The sequence below is a fragment of the Echiichthys vipera genome (assembly GCF_963691815.1).
Source record: "Echiichthys vipera genome assembly, chromosome: 11".
NCBI classification, from domain to species: Eukaryota; Metazoa; Chordata; class Actinopteri; order Perciformes; family Trachinidae; genus Echiichthys; species Echiichthys vipera.
In genome coordinates, this window is record NC_139836.1 from 14,777,976 (window position 1) to 14,802,432 (window position 24,457).

The 24,457-nt window shown below is 41.4% G+C and overlaps 3 protein-coding genes across 4 annotated transcripts in view; 1 reads left to right on the top strand and 2 right to left on the bottom strand.

Annotated features, from left to right (window-relative positions):
• Positions 1-4,649: 4,649 nt before the first annotated feature.
• erlec1 (endoplasmic reticulum lectin 1) lies at positions 4,650-10,612 on the top strand. Its single transcript, XM_083922753.1, has 14 exons — positions 4,650-4,944; positions 5,042-5,146; positions 5,683-5,763; positions 5,960-6,037; positions 6,124-6,187; positions 6,287-6,333; positions 6,445-6,668; positions 6,795-6,936; positions 7,032-7,193; positions 7,281-7,340; positions 7,632-7,756; positions 7,859-7,936; positions 8,072-8,147; positions 9,657-10,612. Exons 1-14 carry the CDS (start codon positions 4,804-4,806, stop codon positions 9,726-9,728), a joined length of 1,455 nt encoding a protein of 484 aa, XP_083778879.1. The 5' UTR covers positions 4,650-4,803; the 3' UTR covers positions 9,729-10,612.
• Positions 10,613-12,131: 1,519 nt separating this feature from the next.
• Positions 12,132-13,775, bottom strand: gpr75 (G protein-coupled receptor 75; the record flags this gene model as incomplete). Its single annotated transcript, XM_083922800.1, has 1 exon — positions 12,132-13,775. The coding sequence occupies one exon, from the start codon at positions 13,773-13,775 to the stop codon at positions 12,132-12,134; it is 1,644 nt and encodes a 547-aa protein (XP_083778926.1).
• A 1,472-nt stretch (positions 13,776-15,247) lies between these two features.
• The window catches only part of psme4a (proteasome activator subunit 4a), a 30,434-nt gene continuing 21,224 nt past the window's right edge, over positions 15,248-24,457 (bottom strand). For both annotated transcript variants that reach the window (XM_083922547.1, XM_083922546.1), the window contains 16 exons: positions 24,274-24,355; positions 24,003-24,156; positions 23,792-23,861; positions 23,558-23,683; positions 23,315-23,467; positions 23,062-23,166; positions 22,865-22,956; positions 22,655-22,786; positions 22,350-22,558; positions 22,101-22,186; positions 21,850-21,978; positions 21,123-21,278; positions 19,346-19,508; positions 19,126-19,259; positions 18,824-18,964; positions 15,248-16,207 (listed from right to left, as the gene is read on the bottom strand). In XM_083922547.1, the coding sequence (XP_083778673.1) occupies positions 18,830-18,964; positions 19,126-19,259; positions 19,346-19,508; positions 21,123-21,278; positions 21,850-21,978; positions 22,101-22,186; positions 22,350-22,558; positions 22,655-22,786; positions 22,865-22,956; positions 23,062-23,166; positions 23,315-23,467; positions 23,558-23,683; positions 23,792-23,861; positions 24,003-24,156; positions 24,274-24,355 (1,926 nt within the window). In that variant the 3' untranslated portion in view covers positions 15,248-16,207; positions 18,824-18,829. The remainder of the gene's footprint in view (positions 16,208-18,823; positions 18,965-19,125; positions 19,260-19,345; positions 19,509-21,122; positions 21,279-21,849; positions 21,979-22,100; positions 22,187-22,349; positions 22,559-22,654; positions 22,787-22,864; positions 22,957-23,061; positions 23,167-23,314; positions 23,468-23,557; positions 23,684-23,791; positions 23,862-24,002; positions 24,157-24,273; positions 24,356-24,457) is intronic.

Below are 24,457 nucleotides of genomic sequence, written 5' to 3' on the forward strand. Positions count from 1 at the left end.
GGGTTCTTTATTGTCCCCAAGGACCTAAACATTTGATTGATAGATAACTTTGGCTTTGGTTAAAACTGTATAAATGTGCTTTCAGGGGGCCGATAGGATGTTGTGTCTCCATTACCCCCTATTGTCATATAAGAACTAAGCCTCAGTCACAGCCAAATATAGCGAGTAGCTCTGTGAATATCTGGAGCCAATCCAGATGCATCCAAACAAAAATACTCTGTCATTACCATCTCTGCAGGGATGTGAAGAGCAGCACTCTGGTCCACTGACATGCTTTAAATCCATTTCTCTCATGTTTCACCAACTTGTTGTTTTGCTTCTTTGCATCATTTATTCAAGCAGTCAAGCATGTACAACTCACAAGATTCATTTAGCCAAAAACACAGTGTTTTATTTGGACTAAAACACAACAGGTGCATGATTGACAACTGTGTACATGCAGAGCAGACAGAATTAAAAGCGTGCTTTAAAATGGATATGGGGAAGCACACCGCATGTTCTGACACTTCAGTCCTTTAACTGGTAAATGCACCCACCGGTTTGTTGAGTCTGTTGCTTTTGATGATTTAATCACTCCAAACAAAACCATTACACACATTGAGTCTGTGTGATGATTGCGGGCAGCAGAAAAGAAGCATGATGGAATGTTAATAGGTTTGATCAGTGTACAACTTTAATGTGAACACATAATTGATTAATTAAACATGCTATATGGACTTCAAGTATAAAGGGAAATGTTTGGGAAAAAGGTAAGGGAAATATAATATAAATTACAAAAGGAATACAACATTTAAAAATAATTTAATCAAATCAATATTGAATGTCATTAAGAATTAATCTAGCACAAGTGACAATATTGATTGTCTGATGTCTGACATACTCTATGTGTATTTTTGGGTGACAGCCTAAGAGATATCTTAATCTCGCTTGAGACCTTCAAATGCCAAGATTAATTTCTCTCTGCTCCCTTTGGAATGATGTTATTATGGTTGGGGAGATGACAGTTGTATCAATTATGTATAAGGTGAGGTTGTGTGAAAGGCGTCTATGCAAATTAGGTTCACCCCATGGATGGCAGTGAAATAAATGAAAATGCTCATTTCAGAATGGTGAGCTAAGGTTCCATTTAGGCTCTGGAAAAGTATGTGAACAACCACAAGGGAAGAGACACTATTAAAGTTATGACATATTTCGTCTGGTTTTATCTCAACTACCAATTCTTTTTAGGTCTTAGGACACTTATTATGGCCATTTTGAAGGACATTTGATACATAAAAATAGAGGGGTAGAGGAGTCCAATAACATAAATGTTCAAATTAGTTTGAACTTTTAACTTGAATGTGTTCAAACTTGATTTTGGGAAAAAAGTGACAGTCTGAGTTTTCAGTTGCACTCATAAAATTGATCTGGGCACTGTTAATGAATCAGAAATATAGCGGGGGTGGGGGTGGGGGTGGGGGTAGTCAGCCATTGGCCCATCCCTGATGCCGCGCCTTGAGTTCCTTACCAGTTTGACGTCATGGCGGTTTGTTTGTCTGCCTGCTTGCTTGCTAAATCTTAAGGCAGGGACATACCAACCGACAGTCGACCATCAGTCCATTGGGGAGCGCCAATAGGTTTTGCAGTGTCCCGCACAATTGGCGCTAGTTGGCTCTCGTCAGCCCTCATTAGCCCTTATCAGCGGGTTTTCGGATGATTTGGCATGTTGATTTAAATAAATTAAAATAAACTGAATCAGTGCACGAAAAACATAAGTGAGGAAAGTAAACAAATGGCTAAAGCCAAGAGGCCATGAGATAGAAAACAAAATTGTCATATCAGGTATTAAGATTATGCTTACAGTGCTAACTGGTTAACTACTTTCTTGCACCTGTTCTGTCGGTTTTCCAGTTTCCCTTTTTGGATGACGATTACAGACTATCGCCACCTGCTGATATGAAAAATGATGGGGTTGCATACAAACGCAGAACATACAGTATGTGCTAGATGGCCATCGGCTGCAGTCCTTGCGTTGTGTTTGAGTGCTTTGAGCAAGACACAGACGGCAAATTTGAGGCAAAGCAAAAGTTGGCATTTGCCGCCACTTGTTCTTTAATGTCATGTTGTTGAGTTGCGGCCTTTACACCTGCTATGTATCTACATACTATCTAGTACATACTATTGATCTAGGACATTCTATCTATCTATATTACATTACATGTAGCCTTCAAACGAACTTGTCAGCTTGTGGTTATGACGTGGAAAGGCGTGTACTTGATATGTTTGACATTCAAGTGGTTCAGTCGTGAAAACACAGCTGCTGGGCAACAGCCACAGAGGCTAACAATACATACTATTTACACACACATACTGTACAGGCTAGTGTACACAAATATTAACATCCATATATTGTGTGTACATAGGAGGCTGGTAGGAGTAACTGTATGTAGGCTACGTTAGCAGAGGGGAGTGGTTGTAGAGGATGGATGATCTAGTGGGATGTTCTCCCCCTTGTATCCTTCCCTGTTCCTCTGTATCCCTTTCTCCTCCTTATCCTCTTACTCTTTGTCTCTGTTAAATCCCTCTCCTTTCTCCTGCCTCCTGTGCTGCACATTCTAATATCAACAGCTCCACCAACAGGTTGAAAACTGCCCAGCTCAGGTTAATACTCCATCAGTCCAATGTGCTCTCTCTCCCTGGCAGTGAAATGCAACATCAAATATTCTCAAGGTCCATGCTTTAAATGTCCTGTTAACTGAGAGCTGTTCCCATGTGAACTGTTCAGGTGGGGAGGTGGTTTATTGTAATTCAGCACACAGCACTGCTGATTCAACAGAGTAACAGGAGAAAAGAGTAAGGACACTTCACATTTAGCACAGAGCTTTCATCGTTGCCTGTAGATAAGTCAACCAACATAATGTCCAGGAAATGTTCAGTAAATCAGCTCAGGATCTGTTATACTCTGTATCTTCACACAGCCTGTCATCTTTATCTCAGTGTGGAGTCCTCATAAAATAATTTTGAGACACCATAATACATCATCAGGTCTATGTATTCAGCATACACACTGGCACAATTAAACTTCCAAATCCATCCACTGGGAGGCAGAGACGAGGTAATCTGCCTGTGTTTTGTACATGATCTGGAAACCTCTCTCAAACATTTCAAATCAAAAGGAGCCAAATGCTTCAGGCGGGCTGTGGTCTGCGTTCAATAACAGCTTTATGAGTACTATTCTCATCATTTGAGGGTGTGGATAGGTTCAAAAATATACAGCATACAAGAGACGTATATGTGCCTCTCAAAAAGACTTAAATTGATCATCTAGAGGAAGACATGATGTTTTGTTTAAGGCTCTTTTGCAAAACAGTACCATCAAGGGCTATCATTTTGGTAATCTACATCCAGTTGCCCTGTGTATTCATTTTGAGAAGGATAATAGTTTATTTTCACTTATTACCAGAAAAGAGATAAATTAAGGTGTAATGATAAAAGGTGAAATGACCTGCTGTTCAAACTTAATCATTGATTAGTTGATACAGGTTAAACTGTAGTTTTAGTTTTTCATTTATATTTTATTATATTTTATCCTTTATAAACACCTTTACGTCCAGTTTTTAAATGTTTGCTTTTTAAAAGGAAAAATAATCTGATTAATATTTCTGTACATTCCCCTAACATTAAGTTTAGCATATTTGAGGTTTTATGACATTGTTGGGTTTGTCACTAGAATTGAAAACATGTCTGAGTGTTTGAGCAACGACTTTGTGGTTATAGCTGTTGAAAATTTCACTAATGTTGGAAAGATTTAAGAAAAATGCAAGTAGTGTCCTGCACATTAAAGCTGAACTACCAATGCATGTCACATATTTGATACCATATCCTACTGTAGCCTATGACGGATACAGAGTGAATTTACTTGGTCATAGGTATTGGAAGTTGTATTGCCGAATATCTTACTTTAGGAAGCAGTGTAAAATTTACACTGTAAATTATCATATCACTAGTACATAGCTTGTTTGTGCTTAATGGATAATGTAAATAACTTTCTGTACATCCTGTTTCTTGCAGATAACTCATGACTGTATTTATGGCCTATGTGGACCCTGCTTTAGAGATCTTGTGATGAGAGAAGTTCAGAGAGGGATTCGAATGTCTAAGGCATGCTTTGTTTGGTCTAAAGACGTCACCCAACCAAGGCTTAGCTCGTTCTATCTATTACCTTGTGACCTTTTCTGTCTGGATGGGGTGTCTCTTCCTCTAAAAGGATGAGCACCAGTGGGCTCGGGGTCATTCCTGCTAAACTCTGAGCTTTGTGAGGAAAGAGGGGTGAACATATTTTTGTCTGCAGAGGAAAATACTTTGTCAAAATAAACCACGGAGAAGAAGCTGATCCTGTTTGTTGATCTTTATTGAAGAAATCCATTTCCACAAAATTGGCAATGGGTGGCGGAAAAAGCCTACAACAAAACAACAATTCAAATTTCAAGTCCAGAGCACCAAGAGTTTCATTTGTTTTTTGCTTCCCAGGTATCAAAGTCTCCCTCGATATCGGCTGCCGCCGCTAGAGGGCGCTGCTGTTGTTTCAGCCCACCGCACAGGCGGAACACGACGTGGCAACTAGACAGATCACTTCCTGTATTTTGTGCCGTATTGACATCCGCCTCACAGTCATATCTTATGTCTGTCAAAACCAAACTTCCTCAGACTTTGTTGTAGCTTTTTATTTCGTCACTCAGGTTTCGCTTTTAAGTGTGAGGTGAGCCGGCTGTTATCTTACATGAGGAGCGGGCTGTAGGAGCTCAGCAGCCGGGAACAGGAGAGATGATGGTGGAGCTGCTGCTGATGTTTCTCGGGGGGCTGCTGGAGGTCTGCAGCGGTGTCTCAGCAAACAGAGGGGGGTATCCCACCTTTACTGACGAAATACCTTTTAAAATCGCCTGGCCAGGAGCAGAATTCACGATGGTATGTACGCCGTTTTTATGGGAAGTAATTTTCTACAAGAGGTTGCGTCTTCTCAATGTGACAATTTAAAAAAAAAACGTGTCTCTCTGGGTTTCAGCCAGCTTCAGGGGTCCTTTACAAGGAAGACGACTTTGTCATCATGACAACAACAGAGAAAGAGAAATATAAATGTCTCTTACCTTCCCTGAGATCTGGAGATGAGGTAAGTTAAGCCAGTTAGAGACAGTTAGAGATATATTGCAGATAAAGTGACACACGTTATTATCACCCTGGGTTTATTGCAAAGCTGCTAAATTCTATAAAGTGGTTCTCTCTGTTTTACTTTGCATTCTCAAATTTCTTCAGGTGTTCATTGGAATTGTTCATAGAAACGAAAGAGAGAGAGAAAGATAGAAAAAGCTAGTCCCAAGTTGGATTATATAATCCGATCCATTAGTTTGAGAGTGGCAACAAATGTGAGCAGTGAAACTGAGGTTTAAATACTCATTTTTCACTAAGAAAATGTGGAAGAAAAGTGTGTGAAAGATGTGCAGAACGATTTAGCGTCATCCACATGTGGCATGGAAGCCCCAGAAGAAGAGTGTCGCTGTTGGCGACAATGTCTGTTTGATTCAATTCTAGGATTTGCTAGTTTCTGTTTTTTCATTACTCTTGTATTTCACTGACGTTCTATCTCTATATGATGCCATATCTCTCCCTCACTCTTCATGCATTTGTGGGTGTATTTTGTTGACTTAGGATGATGATAAGGAGTACGCTGGGCCCAGTCCGGGTGAACTGCTGGAGCCACTGTTCAAACGAAGCAGCTGCTCCTACAGGGTGAGACTTCTGAAGTTTCATTCTCATTTCCATCTAATTTCCTCAACAGAGACTGAAACGGTGTTCAGATGGAGCTCAAGCTACATTAGCAGAGCATACCTAAATACTTAGACGTTACCTGCGGTGCTGCAGGTGTTTGGTGACTTGATGACTCACACATAACGCTGAACTTGCTCTTTGCTTGCCAACATTGCAGATTGAGTCATACTGGACATATGAAGTATGCCATGGAAAGCATATAAGACAGTATCATGAAGAGAAAGAGACTGGTCAGGTCAGTGTTTGGAGAGAGTCAAATCATTTTCAGAAACCAGCGCTCAGTGCGATATGTACCGAAGCTAATCATGTGTGTTTCCACAGAAAATTAGTGTTCAAGAGTACTTCCTGGGGAATATGGCACAGAAGAGCCAGTCATCAGAGACAGGTGGGTTCATTTGTTAATGTAATGTAGGTGTAAAGGATATTTTTAATGTATTTGTCTTTTCTTTATTGTGCTAAAGCTAAATATTATTATTATTTTCAGATAAAGTTGAAGAGGCAGAAAATGTCAAACCAGCAACTGAAACTGAAGTAACGAAAATAATGAAACAATAATAAGAATTAACCATATTCGCCAGGCTGGCTGTCAATTCTCACTTGTGTCTCTTTTCTGTTTCCTTCACTCTCCCCACTTGTGTTCAGGTGCCCAGTAAGAATATAGAAGGCCAGCTGACTCCCTACTTCTCGTTGGAGATGGGAAACGGGACTCCTTGTGTGCTGAAACAGAACGAGGCTCGCTCCACATCTGTGCTTTACGTCTGTCATCCAGAGGCCAAGCATGAGATCCTGTCTGTCGCCGAGGTCACCACGTGTGAATATGAGGTGGTGGTCTTGACACCGCTGCTTTGCGCACATCCAAAATACAGGTAGATCTGTCACAGTGATTACGTTTATATATTGTGCCTAAAGGATTAGTAGAAGTAAGTCCCATGTGACAAGGTTCTGCTGAAATACATTTTCCTGTTTTTAAACTTGACATACATTCCTTGCAGGTTCAAGTCCTCTCCGGTGAACGCCATCTTCTGCCAGGCTCTGGCGGGCTCCCCTTTGCGGCCTTTGCGACTCGCCCAGTTGGACAAGGAGCAAGAGGAGCAGCTTAAACCGCCTTTCAGCGCCACCGCCGAGCCCAGAGAGGTGAGACATGCACAGAAAACAACATAAGGAGGGGGAAAAAAATTGGGTGCGTGTGGACCTGACGACACCTTGCACAATTATTTGACATGTTACAGGAGTCGCCGCCACCTGTGAGAGAGGAAGCCTTTAGCTCCACTCACAGACCCGTGACTGTTGGAGGACAGACTCAGGTCACTGTCGGCACCACTCACATCTCTCGTTTGACGGATGACCAGCTAATCAAGGAGTTCCTTAGCGGCTCATACTGTCTGCACGGGGTGAGGCATGTTCCATCTCTCATCACCTGAGCAGTTTTTAAAGATCAATTCAGGTCCCTATAATCATGTTATGTGTGTGTGTTTCAGGGGGTAGGGTGGTGGAAATATGAATTCTGTTATGGAAAGCATGTCCATCAGTACCATGAGGTAAGGGTACCACCTTGCTACTGTGCGTATGTCTGTGTGGGAGCTGGGTGATTTAAAGTGGAATATCTCTAAAAATCAAATGTGCTTCACTTAAATGATTAATCATTCCGCACAGTGGCAATTTATTTTCTGCTAAGTGATTTATCGAGCAGTTGTTTTAGCTGGTGGTCTAAAGTTAGTTTGCAGAAAGCTTGTAATTGCATACGTGGTTTATTCTAATTGTGTGTGAAAGGTTGTTTGGTGCATTAGATTGCACTTGCACAGTGATGAAAATGTTCCTCGGTGCCCCAGGATAAAGAGCAAGGAAAGAACACTGTGGTGGTCGGAAACTGGAACGCCTTAGAGCACACTGAGTGGGCCAAGAAGAACGTCGCCCGATCCTACCAGCTCAAAGATGATGGGGTGCAGAAAGTCAAGTAAGCCATTCCTATTTTTGAAGCCTAATCTGGGTGCAAATGAAACTGAGATTGTTGTTGATTTTTTTTTTTCCCCTGGTCATTCTCCCTGCTCTATGACAGGTTGGTATCCCACTTTTATGGCCACGGGGATGTTTGTGATCTGACAGGGAAGCCCAGACAGGTCATTGTCAAGCTCAAGTAAGTGAACAGTCACGGGCGGGTGAGGAGCCATAGCACAGGTTCAGTGTCACTGCCTTGAGTCAACACATGAGTAAGACAATACTACGATGTTTCACAGTTGATTCACTCTTCTCATTTCTTTTCTCTTGTCAGATGTAAAGAGTCTGAGTCTCCCCATGCTGTCACTGTATATATGCTGGAGCCTCAGACCTGTCAGTACATCCTCGGGGTAAGTTTTGTTTGAGTAACCAATGAGTCACAGTCACAGATAAAGAAACGCTTGCTTAGTTACTGTGTATGAGGTTAATGCTGACCCTTCGCTACTAGCCCTTTTCTTAATACTTTAACTTAATAATCTTGAAGATTTTTGTTTAAAGAAATGTCTGTTATGTCACCCTCTATCAGTGAATCTGATCTGCAGCTTCGCTGGTTTAATTTAGGGCAGCACAATTCTCTTACCTTCTTTCTTAAATTTGTTCTTAAGAAAAGTCTGCGTCGTATTCTTAAAACCGCTGAATTGTACGTACCTCGCATTTCCTCATAAGTTGAAGGCGTGTGCTACAGGATCATAGGTAAACGCCCCGCCAGTGTCCATAAAAGGGCACGAGACTGCAGGGCTGTGTGCAAACAACCACACACAGAAATGGAAAAGAAAAGTTGAGAGAATCAAGCCAAGAATTCCCAAACAAAAGTCTACAGAGATTGGAGCACCGGACTGCAAATGTAAAAAAACCCACCAAAAAAACAAAACAAAATCCAACATGTGGGTGTTTGGGCAAAGCTTGCATTGTTGTTATTTGTCCACAAATTAAAAAAAAAAAACACATAAAATTTGTTTTCTTAAAGGTTGAATATGGAGAATGAGCAGAACACCGCTATCTTTTGTCTCAATATCGTAGTCGCAACAACAAAAAATAATTCAACAAGTCGGGTTGCCATGTTTGTCAGACCCGGCCCAGTATCCTACAGGATACCGAAGTGTTTGAGTCTGTTGCAGAGGAGTTTGACTGACAGTTACCATTTCTGCTAAGTAAACATGAAAGTTAGCTTACCGATCGAGGAGAAACGTAGCCGTTTTGGCGCAAGTTTTATGCCGTTGAAATCCTTTATCGCAGTCCATCGAGCTGATGCTTGGCCTATATTGAACACCTATGTTGGTGATAGACAGGTCAAATCAACCAATCAGATAAACGATAAAGGTAAAGGTTATTTTCCGTTTGTGTAACGTGAATTTACAGATAAAAGGCACAATATCAGGTGCCTGGTCCATATTCCAACAGAAGGATCCAAGAGACAAAAAAGCGTTGGCAAGCGGCTTGCTCCATAGCTGCGCTCATCTCATCTGCGGAAGCCATCCTTGTTTACATTGAACAGTCAAAACTTTCATTCTGTACCCCTCAAAATGCCCCGTGGGTGTATTCTTTATAAAAAAATATATATATAGCTTTTAATAAACATTCTACATATTCAACTTTAAATGTTATATTAATAAAATTTAGTTTAGCTTCCCCAGTATTTACGTCTTCTTTTACTTGTTTCTTTATGTGGTATAGAATCTTTTCGACTTCTGGGCATGGCAGAAGAAAGCTGCTCCAGCTTAAGCTGTTTTAAGTCTGTCTGTCTATCCAGTAGTTTTTCATACAATATAATAATGAATAGAACAAAATCTAGGAAGACTAGTTGTAATTTCTAACTATACTAGACTGACGTGTTTGTTTAATTTGTTTTTTTTACCTAGGTTGAGTCTCCGGTCATATGCAGGATTCTCGACACTGCTGATGAACATGGACTTCTGTCAATCTCCAGCTAAATTGAGAAAGATCACATGACAGCAACGGCGCATGAAGGACACGGAGAGGTCAGACAGAGACAGAGAGAGAGAGCAGTTTAAGAGAGAACATTTATCATAAAACAGAAGCCGACTTGGTGGAAGAAGACACTGCGCTTAAAGCCAGAATTGTGAATTAACTGAGGTTAAACTTGATCCTGAAGCTGGATGTAGCCAGGAGCACAGCCTCAGCTCATGTTCTGATCCGTTCAATGGGCAGTGCTACATCCCAGCCATATCCAGTAGGCTAGCCCAGACTTTGTGAAAACATAGTGCATTGGCGCTGACGCCTCACTCCACAAGGCAGTGGATGTATTGCCTCTACTCCATATCTATGCTTCACTTATGTGTTGATTAATTGCAAGAAAAGGAGTGATGAATCAGGGGATTCGGAATCATCAGGGGAATCACATTATTCATGGTGGTTTTATTGTCTTTAAAGTTTTTGTGCGTGCGTGTGTATGATATGAAACGATTCGCTGCTTGACTGTGGCACTTTGTACTGTAGATGGGGGTAAAAAAGCAAGTGTGAAAATGTTATGCAGCAGTGAGAAGGTGTGTATTGTGTGTGTGTGTATTGTGTAAATTTAATGGATGAGTGAGTGTAACTTATGTGTTATAGGGTGCTGTGGAATAGGATATAAAAAGTGAGTGTTTGATTAAAATTTCCTTTATGTTTGTTGGATGTACAGAATGTCTGTGGGTTCCTGAAAGAGGTATACTGTGGTTTTATGAAGATGCACTCTGGGATCCTGATCAATGCTGTATCAGAAAAAGACACCAATGAATCTGCAGCATAAAATAAAACGTAAACATGAAACCTCATTTATAGTGTTGTATGACAGCACACAGAGAAAAAAAACCATTTGACTTGATTGATATATATATATATATAAGGACATCATGGCAATAAAATGTCTCTTCTTAATGAGAATATAGAGTTCTTTAATTTGGTGTTTTGTTGCTATAGTGACCTTTATTTTTTAACTTGACATCTGACTGCACTGATGAGAAGCACACAGAGAATAATGGTGTTAGTTCCCTACTGGAAAGAACATAAAGTATGTTGATTCTCCATTGATAGGCATCTATTGTAGTAAGTTGCCATGGTACATTAGGCCACCAGAGGGTGCTGATGCTACACATTAGTAGAATCTTTTCCACTTTTTTTCATTTATCTAAAAGAAAACAACTTGCCCTGGAAATTATAAAATCATAATTTAAGGTAATTTACACTGAAGTGTAGAACAGTATAGCCCCTATGGTTATTTGCAAGCCTGATCTCAGTCATTTTGAGTTTTTTCATTTTTGAGTGGATATAATCTAAAAAAAAAGCTCTCAGGCAGGTTTGCAGTTCAAACGTGGGGATAAACGAAAATAAATGAATGTAGTGTTGTGAGACATAAATGGCCAATTCAAACAGTTTTGTTTCTCTGAGTTATCATCCCTTTATATGTCTAAGATAACACATTACTGTAAGTAGCTTTCACATCAATTTGAGAACAATGACAGGTGTTCAGACATGAGGCCTGAAATACTGTCAAGAAACCATTAGCCACTGACAACTGCCTAGGAGCTAGGAGTGCAACAATATTTTCATCCTCAATTAATCTAGCATTATTTTCTTGATTCATCATTTTATCTACTGTATTTTGAACTATTATATTTTACAAGAGCCCAAGGTGACATCTTCAGATGTCTTTTGTCTGACTGACGGTAAAATATTTGAAGTTTACTATCATGTATAACAAAGAAAGAAGAAATTATCAGTTATCAAAATAGTTGCTGATTAATGAAAGTAAAAGCACAGATCCACTGCACTTGCCAAACATTTATTGTGCTGAAAAGTGTATGAGATTCAGAAAGACATTTCTCTTAAGAAGCAAAAGTTCATCAAAGTGCAACCACATGCCATCAACAGCCATGTGTGGGCCTGTGCAGGGTTTCATAGCTGCCCGACACTACAGCCGCTTAAATCAGCTGCTCAGCAACTTCAGCTAGACAGGAAACAGCAGTAACTGCAGTCTTTGGGCTGCAATGAAAATCTACAGAGTATTGGGTTATAATGGCACATGCGTGCACAACACAGGGGCAGATTTATGTGAAAATGCAGTATCTGTAAAAGAAAAGGGGTCAATTAAATAACAGTAAATCACTTTTTTGGAACATACACAAATGTATTGCTTGATTTTAGTTTCATTGCAATGCTTAGAATACTGGTTCTTTATTTTTTCCACTCAAGAAAACGTAACATGTATTTCCACTGAAGAAGAGAAAAAAAGTATAATACAGATTCCAAATAAATATAAAATGGGCTGTTGTCATGTTTATCTTTTGATTCACATTTGATTCAAAGTCATGGTGGAGTTGTCCAAACCTCTTTGATTAAACTGAGGGAATGGGAATCTGGTGCACTGAGGTGCTTTCAAAGTCCTGTAGTGCGTCTTGGTGAGTGTGGTAGTGCATGGCTACATAAGACTTAGCAAAGGCAAATGTCTGAGAGCTGACCGGTTGCAGGCTGGTGGGGGAACTGGGCCCTGCAGAGGGACTACTGTTGTAAATACTGTAGTAGGGCTCAATGCGGGTGTTGATAGGTGTAGAGGTACTGGGGGGGCGAGGTTTGCGTGCACCTGTGGCCCTTGGACTACCAACACAATCCCTGGAGTGACTCGGCCCACAAGCCTGGTCTACCAGCCTCCTGTGTGGCTTGGGTGACAGTACATAGGCCGAGTTGGTTTCATGATGGGAGGATTTATTTCGATTGACCTCCAGGGTGCCCTTCCCCATTGCATGCAGACGAGTCTTTTGCTTGCAACAGAGAAAGCCCAGCGCTGCCCACTGAATGCAGCATAGCACACGGCGGCGGAGGCCTGCACTGTTGCGTGAGTATACAAAGGGATTGATGCCTGACTTGAGAAAAATAAGCACAAAGCCGCACAGCTCAAATTGGTAATGTGCAAAGCTACTTTCCGGTGTCAAAACATCCTGTGCTAGTGAAACTCCCATCGGCAAGCAGCAAAGCAGCACCGAGAACACTATAACTACACAGGTGACAACTGCTTTTGAGTCTTTGGCTGTGGCCAAGTTGACTGTAGACACCAGCTGACAGCAGGTGGCTCCTTGGGCAGCCCCTGGAACCAGAGGCTGGCTGGTCTTGTTGACATAAGAGTGTGTCTGAACATTCTGCAGTTTGTTGTAAGTCTGGTTACGATACAGGGAGGGGCCTTGAACAGCACACTGCATGCTCTCGAAGCCTGCTGCGATGAGAGGTGGAGGGGGCGGTGGGCACGTGGCATCTACAGTGATGACGGGACATTTCCTCACTTGTGCATTCTTCCTCAGTGTCTGAGCAATCATTAGATAGGACACCGACACCACAGCTACACAAAAGGCAAAGTCTGCCAGGTAGACATACAACACGACCCTGGCCTGTCCACCTCCCAGGCCAAAATGGGGCAAGCAGGGTCCATCTCTACGTGGGTATGCTCGCATGGTAAGGAGCGCAGCCATTGTGAAGCTGGAGGTCCACAGCAGGGCAGTGAGGGCCAGCGTGCAGGGGAAGGAGGCAGTGCGGTTGGGCTGCTGCCCCAAAACCATGCGCAGTCTGTGCAAAGCAATGACAGCTACCGTTTCCAGAGACATGATGATGAAGCCCGAGCTGGTCAAGTGAAAGGCGAAGCAGAAACTCTTTGACACACCGTCCCCTCCACCTGCATCCAGGAAGAGCACCAATGCAAACATGGGAGCAGTCACACAGCAAATGAACAAGTCACAGAAGGACAGGTTGAGGATCATGAAGTCAAAGTTGGTGCGGAACTTGCGAAACACAGGGTCAAAAAAGGACAGGAATACCACAAGGTTACCATAAGAGCCCAGGCAGAAGATGAAGATCAGGAGTAACGAGCAAAAGGTCAAGGTAGCGGTGTGGATTACAGCCCAACCTGATGGGGTCTGTGTGCCCAGGGTGCCATTGAAGTTCTGCTGTCTTGGCACATCCACCAGGTCTAATGGTGTAACAGTGGTGTTCATGGTATTAGTCACAGATTATAAGGATCCCACAGTCATTAATATCAGCATTATTCCTCCATATAGAGGGAGCACATGATGATGACAGTGTCTGATGCTTGTGCCATTGTTGCCACCTCGGTAGAGTGCTACAAAGGATACAAAGTCAAATATTAGCTATTATATTGTGCAGTACATCACATTGAATACATTCATAGTTGATAAAAGAAATATATAGTTAAATTAACATTGAGTGCTAATGTAAATGTTTGATAAGAAGCTGTGATACTCTACAAGGCACAAGCTACAGTAGGCTATAGCTATGCACCACTGCATTTGGCCAATTACTCCCCCCTCCCCCCTCTCCATCACACACACACACAGTCTGCTAAAATCCAGAGGAAATGTGTGCATCACTGTTTTCCTAATGTATCCAAATGTCAAGCCGTTGAATGCTTTACGTTGTATGAGCTAATCGATGAGAATATATAACCTACCCTCTGTAATCGATTGTGCGTCCATCATCATCATCATCATTTGAAGCCCATCTTGATTTTTATGATAGTAAGTGAACGCACCGCGGCTTAAAAAAAAAACGTATTTCAAAAGCAAATCATCTAAAACAGAGCAGCCCGTTGTCAAACACTGCCATAACATACGTTTGCTTACACGTCTGTCTTATTTTAACGCGAAAATCAACGATAGCGTTTTCGTTTTCTTGGCGATATATCCATTCTTATACAGGAGCGACGGCCACTGGACGTGCACTGAAAAATGAGTATGAAGTCACTGCCTACGTATCTGGGCATGAGCATAACCACTGCATTCAATTAGTCCATCTGGAAATGCTCACCTCACTTCTCCCCATTTAGAATAATGTAACTGTGAGAAATGCCAGCCTTCCACAATTTTACTACAACAAAAATAAAAAAAAATAAATAAAAAAAATCACACGATTAGAAAGAGACCATTAACCGTTACACCCGATTCTGACACGCCAGATAACCTTTCACCGCAGCAAACACCATGGCAACATACTGTAGATTTCTGGCTTTGATGAAAACGATGGCCCCATGTTATTAGACATGGACAGATTACAGTTCACACAGAGTCTATAGCATCAAGACGATACATTCGCAAAATATAAATAATTTACAAATATTTTAATTCCTTTTTTTCCCCGCTTTTCACGGCCGTCCTTGGGAACAGCAACTCAACAACGTCGTTGCTAGGCGACACTGGCAGTGATCTTCCCTTCTCTGTGAAAATTTAAAGCAGTCATAGTAATCATATGCAATGGATGGCCACGGTAGCACCACACTGTATTGTTACATTGTTTCCTTTAGATCCGTTACCAGTGTAAAATTATTTTTAATTTGAACATGTGCAAATTAAAAAAAAAGGTGAATTTGGAGTTGCTACATATAAAATACTGAGACAACTTTAAAGAAAAACAAATGCTTTTTTTTTTTTATAAAACAAACAGTTTATTTACATCTTATTTATTAAGCAAACAGTAAATCTAAACAATAAAAACACTGCAGTTTTGGCACTACACCTACATAAGTGAGGTACTAAATGCTTCAATGCTTGGACTAATTTCAAGTCATCAGGGGAAAGCAAAAGTTAAAGTAACTTTCATCCCGATGGGCTTTAGAAAAAAGGTAAATGGTACCAAGGTTAAAAAGGAAGAAATCACAAATATCAACAGGCGGTTTGGTTATTTTCTTTCACAGAGTCACATGAAATGGTAATCAAACTGTTCTCAGGTCCTTAAGCAAAATCGTCACACAGCACAGCAGTAGGGAGCTTGCCCACTTCCTTTCTTTGCAAGAGTAGTTGACAATAGACTCCATTGATAAAAGCTCAGCCATCTACTTTCTCAGAAATACTTAATGGAAAAAAATAATAATCTTAGCACTTCAAAAAAGTCAAATAAATAAATAAATATGTTTGTGCATATTTGTTATACCATGATAAACACATACATGATGCATATAATCATATATAGAACAAACAGCCACACAAACATTGTGTGTCTAACCTAGTTCTCTGTGGCTTGTAACAAACACTTCACTATGGGGAGATAGCAAAGAGTTATGTCCTACACTGGACATTTTGTTGGCTCAGAGTTGATACATGGGATAGAATCCTGAGAAATGTGTGGGACACTGGCAGATGTCTTCAAGAATCCCATTAATGCACACAAATGAACCAAAAAAGAAGAAATAAAACTGTACAGTAATGTTACAAAATGCAGGTCATTCATCCCTGCTATGACTGATCCTTAAATATTAAGTATAGTAGAAATGCAAATGACTTCAATACATGAATACACAACTTTTTAATCCTTCTGTGTGCCACAACTCCGTTGCTTTGTGTGCTAATCTTCTTCCATGGTGCTGCTATGTCTTTCATCAGTCAAGAGCTGGATCTTCCCCAATGCAGGCTGGTGTCTGTACAGTATGGGGTTGTCCCAAAATGATAGAATGGAATCAAAAACAAAAATGACTGTTAAAAAGCAGCTTTATTTTACAATATTGAGTAATGAATAATAAAAGGGCTTCCCCCTAAAAATTGAATAATCCATCGGGGAGCCCTAAGTCAAGTCTTGCCGTCATTCCTTTTTCTTCCCCAGTCAGTGTACATTACATTCTTTTTTAATCTTGAAACAGGGTGAGCAATGTTTTCCACAGGTGGTCTATGTATGCATGCATGCATGTACGTACTGTATGTATACAGTATATACGTATATGGTGCAACGGATCATTTATCCGTTCGGCTCAATTTCTTCGGTTTGGCATGCACGTCATCTGCGGATTGATTTATGAATACAAAAGTTGTGCATGTTCAGTCCACACACTTTTTAAGAGCAGTGTGGTCATGGCGAGCGGAGGAACGGAGGAGGTTGAACGTCCCGCGTCATTTAAATCCCCTGTATTGGAGCATTTTGGCTTCCCTCAAGTATAATGATGAAGTAAAGAGGTTAGTAGATAAAACCGTGACGGTGTGTAGGCACTGTGGCACAAGAAAGCCATATGACAGTGGAAACAAGCACAGCCACGCGTCTATGGGAACGCAGAGCTATGTGACAATAACTGCTCACTTCATCACAGCAGACTGGGAGATGAGAAATCCGGTGCTCCAGACACTTGTGCAAGTGCTGACACAAGGAAAATAATAATAATAATAATAAACAAAAAGACAAACTTATGTTTATTTGTCTTGTCTTTTTTTTTCTGCTGATCCGAAAAACGATCTGAACTGAGTTTTAGATAGGTCTGTGTTCCAAGATGGGTCAGGTAGGTCGCTGACATCACTGCAGATCCCTGAAGCACTGAGGACAGTGCGCCCTGATTGACAGTAGTCCCCTCGCAGGGAGAGAGGGCGTAACAAGTTTTAAATCCATGGCCTCGGTAGTGGCGAGGTGGGCTCATGGCCAAAGACTTAAAGCAACCTTCACCCCAGGCCTTTCCCAGCCGACTTGGAGCCGGTTGTGGCGCACTGCCATAGAGGAAATGTGGGGAGACGAGGAGATCCTCCCAAACAGAGCATCCGTCCCTGACCCACCAAGTTAAATTCCCAGACAGACTGCACTGACTGCCATCTGATGAGAAGTGTAAAAATATTTTCAAGTCATTATAAAACTCTGGCGAGCTGCATTTGACTATGGTAAAATGACTGACTGGGGAATCCGAAAATCCATCGGCATGAGTTTCAGTGACAGAGCCTATATGGAAAATAAAACAAACGAATAGTCGAAGCTTCTTATTGAACAGCCAAATCTTATACCTTTTTTTTTTTTTAACAGCCTAGAACAATAATCATCTTTAAAGTGAAATTCCAATGTAAAATCATCCCAGGGTCTTTTTAGGTGGATTGGGTCATAAAATAAGCCTGAGACAATTTTTTTCATGTATTAGCTTATAACGTAGATTTTCCGGAGAGTCGCTAATAGCCTGTTGCGGCTAACACAGATAGGCTTGGGGTGGCGACTTTTTTAACCACAAATACGGCTCCAAATAACACCAACCCTCTGCAGTAGCATGATAAGAGTGTCTACACATTAACTGAAGCACCAACAACATAGTATGTGAACACAGAGTGTTTAGAAAGACTTACCTACTGGCCCCGCTACAAGCTGCTCCATTCAAGTCAATTACCAAATGCAATCCAACAGGGAAGGAGCTCATTGATGATTTATTCCAGCAAAACATGTGAACGTTGTAGTTTGCTGCAGACACGGTAATCCCTTTGCCTAAGTGTCTCGATCGGCGTCTCAATCTCCAGATTTAAAACAAGCCACCAACAACAAGCCACTGGTTTATCAGAGTACGGTCATCGTGCCGCAATGGCAGCCAATGAAAAGTTTCTATGTGGTAAGCTTTCATTTTTGTTTTGCAGCCAGGAGAGATAAACACGAACCATTCTGTCTCTCTTCACTTCAAGTTGCAGGCTAGTCGGCTTTAGCTGTGCCTCCACTCACTCTGCGTCTTCCGGCAACACACGCCCCCCTGAGATCTGTGTAATGTTTCGGTGCTGCAGGGAAAGCTGTGTGGGACATTTCACCAAACTGCCACAAACCACAACATTTACCTGTTGCTGGAATAAATCATCAAGGGGCTTCTTCCGTTTGGATTGTATTTGGTAATCAACTTGAATGGAGCAGGTAGTACCAGGGCCAATAGGTAAGTCTTTCAAAACACTCTTTTAATACACTCCGTGCTCACATACTATGTATGCTATTGGAGATTCGGTTAATGTGCCAGGACTCTTATGCTACTGCAGAGGTTTGGTGTTATTTGGAGCAGTATTGGTGGTTAAAAATGTTTTAATGCGTCCAACTCATCTTTGTTAGCCGCAACAGGCTGTTGTCGACTCTTGAAAATCTATGTTAATAGTTGTTAAATGAATAAAATGGTCTCTATGGCTTATTTGATGACTGAATTTGCCTAAAAAGACCCTGGGATGATTTTACACCAGAATTTCACTTTAACGTCTTTTGGATGCGTTTCTAAACAGATTCCGTAATATTTATGTTTCAAGAACAGTGTGGAGTAAAAAAGCTTTACCAGGTTTTAGGCGTAGTAACAGGGGGAGACCAGCAAGTCAGTCAAGACCAGTAGCTGGTCATCTGTGAACTGCTGCTTATGTTGCTGCCAGTTGTCATGGTGAGTCCGTCGGAAGTTTGACAAGGTTTTCTTCACAGTCATCTGGAAACACAAATTATGGTTATTGTTTCACTTCTTATTCAGTGAATAGTATAATAGCATTGTATCACAGTCAATAATTCATATGACACAGGTTTGGGGGAAAATATAGATTGGAAAATAATCCTACTGCAACAGTATAAAGATAAAGTGATTACACATACTTCGATGGGTTGTGTGTCATTAAGATGAGCACTCAGGTCCATCAACAGCTGGGGCATCCAGGTGGGTACGTCATATGGGCTGGAGAGAATGCAAGCGCTCAACCCGAGAACACCTGCATGGCGCCGCACCAGGTCTACAAAAGCACAACAGGAGAGACTCCATTAAACTGAGAGAAAAGCATATGAGTGTATCATCACATATTCTAGACAAGTTCCTTACCAGCAGAGGGTATAGTGTCCACTGTAGAGCAGAGTTCTCTCTTCCTCTTTTTAGGCAAGCAAGTCTTGCAGAGAGCCTCAAAATGTGCCTGCATTGGAGCGTCCATGGACAGGAAATTGCACTGAAGGAAGCCGCTGAGTGTTGTGGCGGCCATTTCTCTTACCTAGAGAACAAATGCAGAAAGACAAAATGGGAAGTTCAAAGTGTATAATGTGATAAATCCTTTACTGTATTGACAACACACATAAGAGTGCAGCTTAGTACATGGAAAAAAAATAGTTGGTTATTATTATGAAACTTGCTAGCAGTAATTAACGTAATACTGTCACGAAAGGAATGAGAAAGCAATTGACAAGCATTGCTCACATCATCTGTTAATTGTATACGTGAAAGATATTTCATACTACATTGTAATTCCATAAACACGTAAAAGTGACATTTATTGACACATTACAAAGTAGCATTGAGGCTGATATATTCACAATAAAAAAAAAACTGTCAATCCAGGGCTTGGAACACACCCGTTTTCGAACTCTTCATTTTGATCTAAACACAGCTGTAAAGTTTACTCACAGATATTGACACCGCAACAGTCTAGCAACTGTGCAAAATACAGTCTGCAGACAAAAAGACGGACGTATAAAATGTGCTATTTTCCGCTACAGTCTTACAACCTTCTTTGGTTGACTACAGCCGTAAAGTGTTCTTAAAGTTCATCATGACATAATCCAACTACAATAGCATCCGTCTGATCTTTTTTTACTGCCCATATTAACATACAAGCCCCAGAACCTTACGGACAACCTCTTTTCTGCACTGTATAAGACAGACCATAGCAACAATGTCATTAGGCAGGGTTTTCAACTAGTGTGTACACTGGCCAGCTGAATGGACATAGCAAGCCAGATGGGAACTGGGGGTAGATATGTGTGGAGATGTTTTGCTATAATGCGAGATAAAATGGTCTTTTGCACATTTTGTCTCTTTTTCTCATTGGAATTCAGTGGCTGAAAGGGTAAACTTTTAAAGGGGTGTTGTGCAGATCTTTGATCAGCGTTCTTCAGAGCAAAAATCTTTTTAGATGAGGACCACTAGGACAAATCAGTTACAGCTTTCCTCTTAGCTACAATGTTTTCTGTTTTGTTTAACTATCTAACCAAATTTTTCTTTACAAAAAAGGAAGCCAGATTCCTCATAAGGTAAGCTTGGTCTTTTGAGTGACATAAGTTACTTAGTAATATAACAAGGAAAGGGCTCATTTCATGGATACAATGGGTCTTGGCACCAGTGTCAGCTAATCAAACTTGTGAACATATGCATTTGTCTAACGAAGGTGATCCTAAAAAAGGAAAATGCGAGTGTCCTATAGCTAAGGCCTATAAAATCAGGCTTAGGTTAGTTTAAGAGCCAAATAAAAAATGGCTACTTCTATCCATCCCCCACTTCTCCTTTGTCTTCACTCCATCCCTACTCATCCTCCTTCAATCTGAACATTATCTCCATAGCAACAGATTACTGCAGCCTGTGGTTTCCACAGCAACAGCTAGAGGATGGGGAGGCGAGGGGGGGGTATAGAGCCAGGAGGAGAGTGCTGAATCACTACAGTTAAGCTGTAAGACAGTGAGGCTGCCTGCTAGCATACACAAGCTTATTGGCCAATAGCTTGGTGATCATTAAGAAATTAATGTTTGTACATCTTCCAGTGTGACTACATGTTTCCGCTTTGCATTTTGAATGATTTTATGTTAAACCGCTGTGAATGAATAGTTATTTTTACCTCCAGCTGCTCATCCTCCAGCAGTTGTATCACCAGTGCTCGGACGTCATTCACTGCTTTCTGGTCACTCATGAAGGTGAACAGGTTGTAAAAAACCATAACCTGGAGGTATGTGAGCACACTGTAGCGGGCGTGCCAGGAGCTGCTGCCAGCAATCTGCAACACAGTTAAATAAACCCATCCCAAATCAATAAGAAACTTGTGGCATTTTGTTTCACAAAAAGAACAGATCATGCTCTGGATGAGTCTCCCATTTAGGTTTTTTGTAATGGAGCTTCTCTTTTGGAGAATGCCACCCATTTTAGAATCAAATGGGGTACAACAGTTAAATCAGAATTAGTGAGCATGAACAAGGTCATCTCTGCATGCATGTCCTATCAATTCACAACTTGGAACTGTTCAGTGCATACTCAGTTAATTGACTTTACGCATTATGTTGGTTATTTCTCTTTATTTTCATGTTAAGCATCTGAAAATCATCAGAGAATCCTACAAAAATACTGTCACAGTTGCAACACACTACTGTTCTGACAAAATACATTTCAGATTCATTTAAGAATGAATGTTCACCAGGGCAGACTCAAAGATCTCAATCATCCCCTTTGATCCTTTCATCTTTTTGCTTATTAACGTCATAGGTTATAAGATGTGAGGGTCTGTAAAAAGCCCAGTCATGTGTGATGCAGGTGAAAAGTGGAATAGCAGCCAGTACTGCCAGATGACTCACCTCCTGTAGAGCATTGAGGACCATGGGGATCTGTTCTGCATAAAGGAGTCCCTGAGACATCAAAGACAAACAGGTCTTTGCATCCCTCTTCAGTTCATCGTAACTGACATCATTCTCAACTGGAGCAATCTGGAACAGACAATAGAAGGAGGTTAACAGGGAGACGGGCGTCATTTTAAGTCGATGTATACATTATGCGTCAAAATTTTAAGTTGGCATCAAAGCTATGAATTAATGAGTGAGTGTTTCACCTTGAAGAGCAGGGGAAGCAACCGTAGTTGTTCTGGAACAGCAGTGGAGAAGGAGCGACCAGCACTTGCAATGAGCCACTTCAGCACTTCACAAAATTAAGACAGGAATTTATAGAACGAGCCTGTACTTTAATTGTGTACACTTGGTAAAAGAAGATCTATTGTTGCATAAAATTAACTCCAAACATGTTAACTCATCCCTACTATAGCCAGTAATCACTGTGCGAACTGAATCCATTCTCGACCCACCTGTTTTGAGTAGCTTGATTGCTTGTGTCCTCTCATCCTGCACTCCCACCTCATTCTCCTCAGTCACATGGTTCTGGATCTCCTCATCGCCCTCAGTTAGAGGCTTCAACTGCAACAGAATTCGCTCTGTGAAATCCAAGATGCGCGGGGAGCTGGTTGGCTGAGTGTATGGCAGGCTGACATCGATCATGAAGATGTACGTGAGCACACTGGAAGGATACCAAAAAAAATACAGAAATAGTTGAAAACAAAGTTAATGACAAAAAGTACATTCACGCTCACAAAGGATGTAAAAAGGACCGCACCTGCCAATGCGTTCCCGTACATTCTTGTAAACCTGTGTGAGTTTGGGCTCCAGGTATTGTAATAACCTGTGGAGTAACTCCGGAACACGCCACTCCTGCTGAGCTAGGCCTCCCTGCAGCACATAGAGACGACTGGAAAGGAAAAAAGAAACAATTAATGTTTTGTCAGTCACATCAACATCTGCTTCAGGCAACAACCTTTCTATTTACCAGGCATCAACAAAGGAGCCCCCCTCTCCATTGACTGGAGACTCCATTAGCATCTCAAACAGCCAGTAGAGTTTGCGAGGGTCTCTACTCTCCTGTATGAGACAAAAACAGAGTTGTATGGAAGGATGGATGAGTGTCGCAAAGTTTGAAAAATGAAAGGATAAAGACATGAAGGATAGAAGTGAACAAAAGCTTACACAGGCTGTGGCAATGCAGGTCCCCCAGTCTGCATATGTTTCTATTGTGATGTTGGACAAGGCAGTGCGGAGCAGCGGACACAACACCTCCCAGAGGCTCTCAACCTGTAACAGAACACAAGTGTATGTACGGTTCTGATCTCTTCCCAAACATGCTCACAAAATATCCAGGATATAATCGAAATGTACAGATGACTTTTCCCCGATGTTGAACATCTAGCCAGCTTACTAAGTGACAGTTTTAATTCCAAACCTTTGAGTAGCTCCAATGCTTGCAGCCTCTGATCAGTCCAGAGATGATCTCCGCAACACACCTCTGCTTGCTCTCATGGGTGTCAGCCACTAGGCGCTCCATGTGTGGCCGCAGCAGTGGAAGAAAGACGTCGTTGAAATTGCGGAACAATCCCTGGAGAGAGCAGAAGGGAGCAAATCAATTTCTTTAGCGGCTGACTTTAGTTTCCTTTCTGCAATTAACACTATTCTCATGGAATCTCACCTTGAACAAACAAAACCTGCGAGGGCTAAACTTGTCCTTGCCCTTACGGTCCTCAAGAGAGAGGAACTCAATGAACTGGTTGATGAATACTGGGTCCGAGAAGTGGTCAAAGATGATCTGTTCCCGCTGTCAGTAAGAGCACAAAAACTTATTTCACGATATGCAGTTAACATCCCTTCACAATATTGAATGACATATTTTCCCTCAGGGGCGTATGTATGATTTTGCGCAAACCTCTGTCATTTCCTCTCTGGTCAGGTTCTGTTTGGGTTGCTCCTCCAGTGGAGCATACATCATCAGTTTTCTAGAGAATAATAATGAGGTGATAGTAAATAAAAACAAGGTGAAAGATGTTGTCTAACATAATACAGACAAACAAAGCAGATACATATATCAAGACAGCCAAAGACAATCGACTGAAGAAAATAAGACATAAAATGAGAACCTTGGCCATGAATAGTATCCCCAGTGTGTCTTTTCCACAAACGCACAGCCATCCCAGTCCTGCTGTGTGCGTGGCAGGCTGCTACTGTTATACTGGAGCCACTTGTTGTCTAGACGGTCCCCTGCTACAAAATCACTTAGCTCCTTCACTCCACCTACCAAGAATGAGCAGAAATTTTTGAAAGGAGTTTTAGAAACTACCATTACAAACAGAAAAGCTATAATGTTCATACACAAGAACAGCAGAAAAAACAAAACCGTATGATGCTTACAAAGTTCAGAGGGGCTGACGGGGACTTTCTTATGTGGTCTCTTTATTTGTTTCAATATCCCTGCCACAGCTGATATCGCCGCCTAATGGACAAAATTTTCAACATTTCAAACAAAGTATCTACAGGAAAGACTAAAATGCATCCATATGCTGTAGAAGCACAGAACTGCTACTACGAGGCTCAT

Coding starts and splice junctions, on each gene's coding strand:
- erlec1 (XM_083922753.1), top strand. CDS start 4,804: ATGATGGTGGAGCTGCTGCTGATGTTTCTCGGGGGGCTGCTGGAGGTC. Junction 6,188..6,286: donor GAGCCAGTCATCAGAGACAG/GTGGGTTCATTT, acceptor TATTATTTTCAG/ATAAAGTTGAAGAGGCAGAA. Junction 6,669..6,794: donor TGCGCACATCCAAAATACAG/GTAGATCTGTCA, acceptor CATTCCTTGCAG/GTTCAAGTCCTCTCCGGTGA.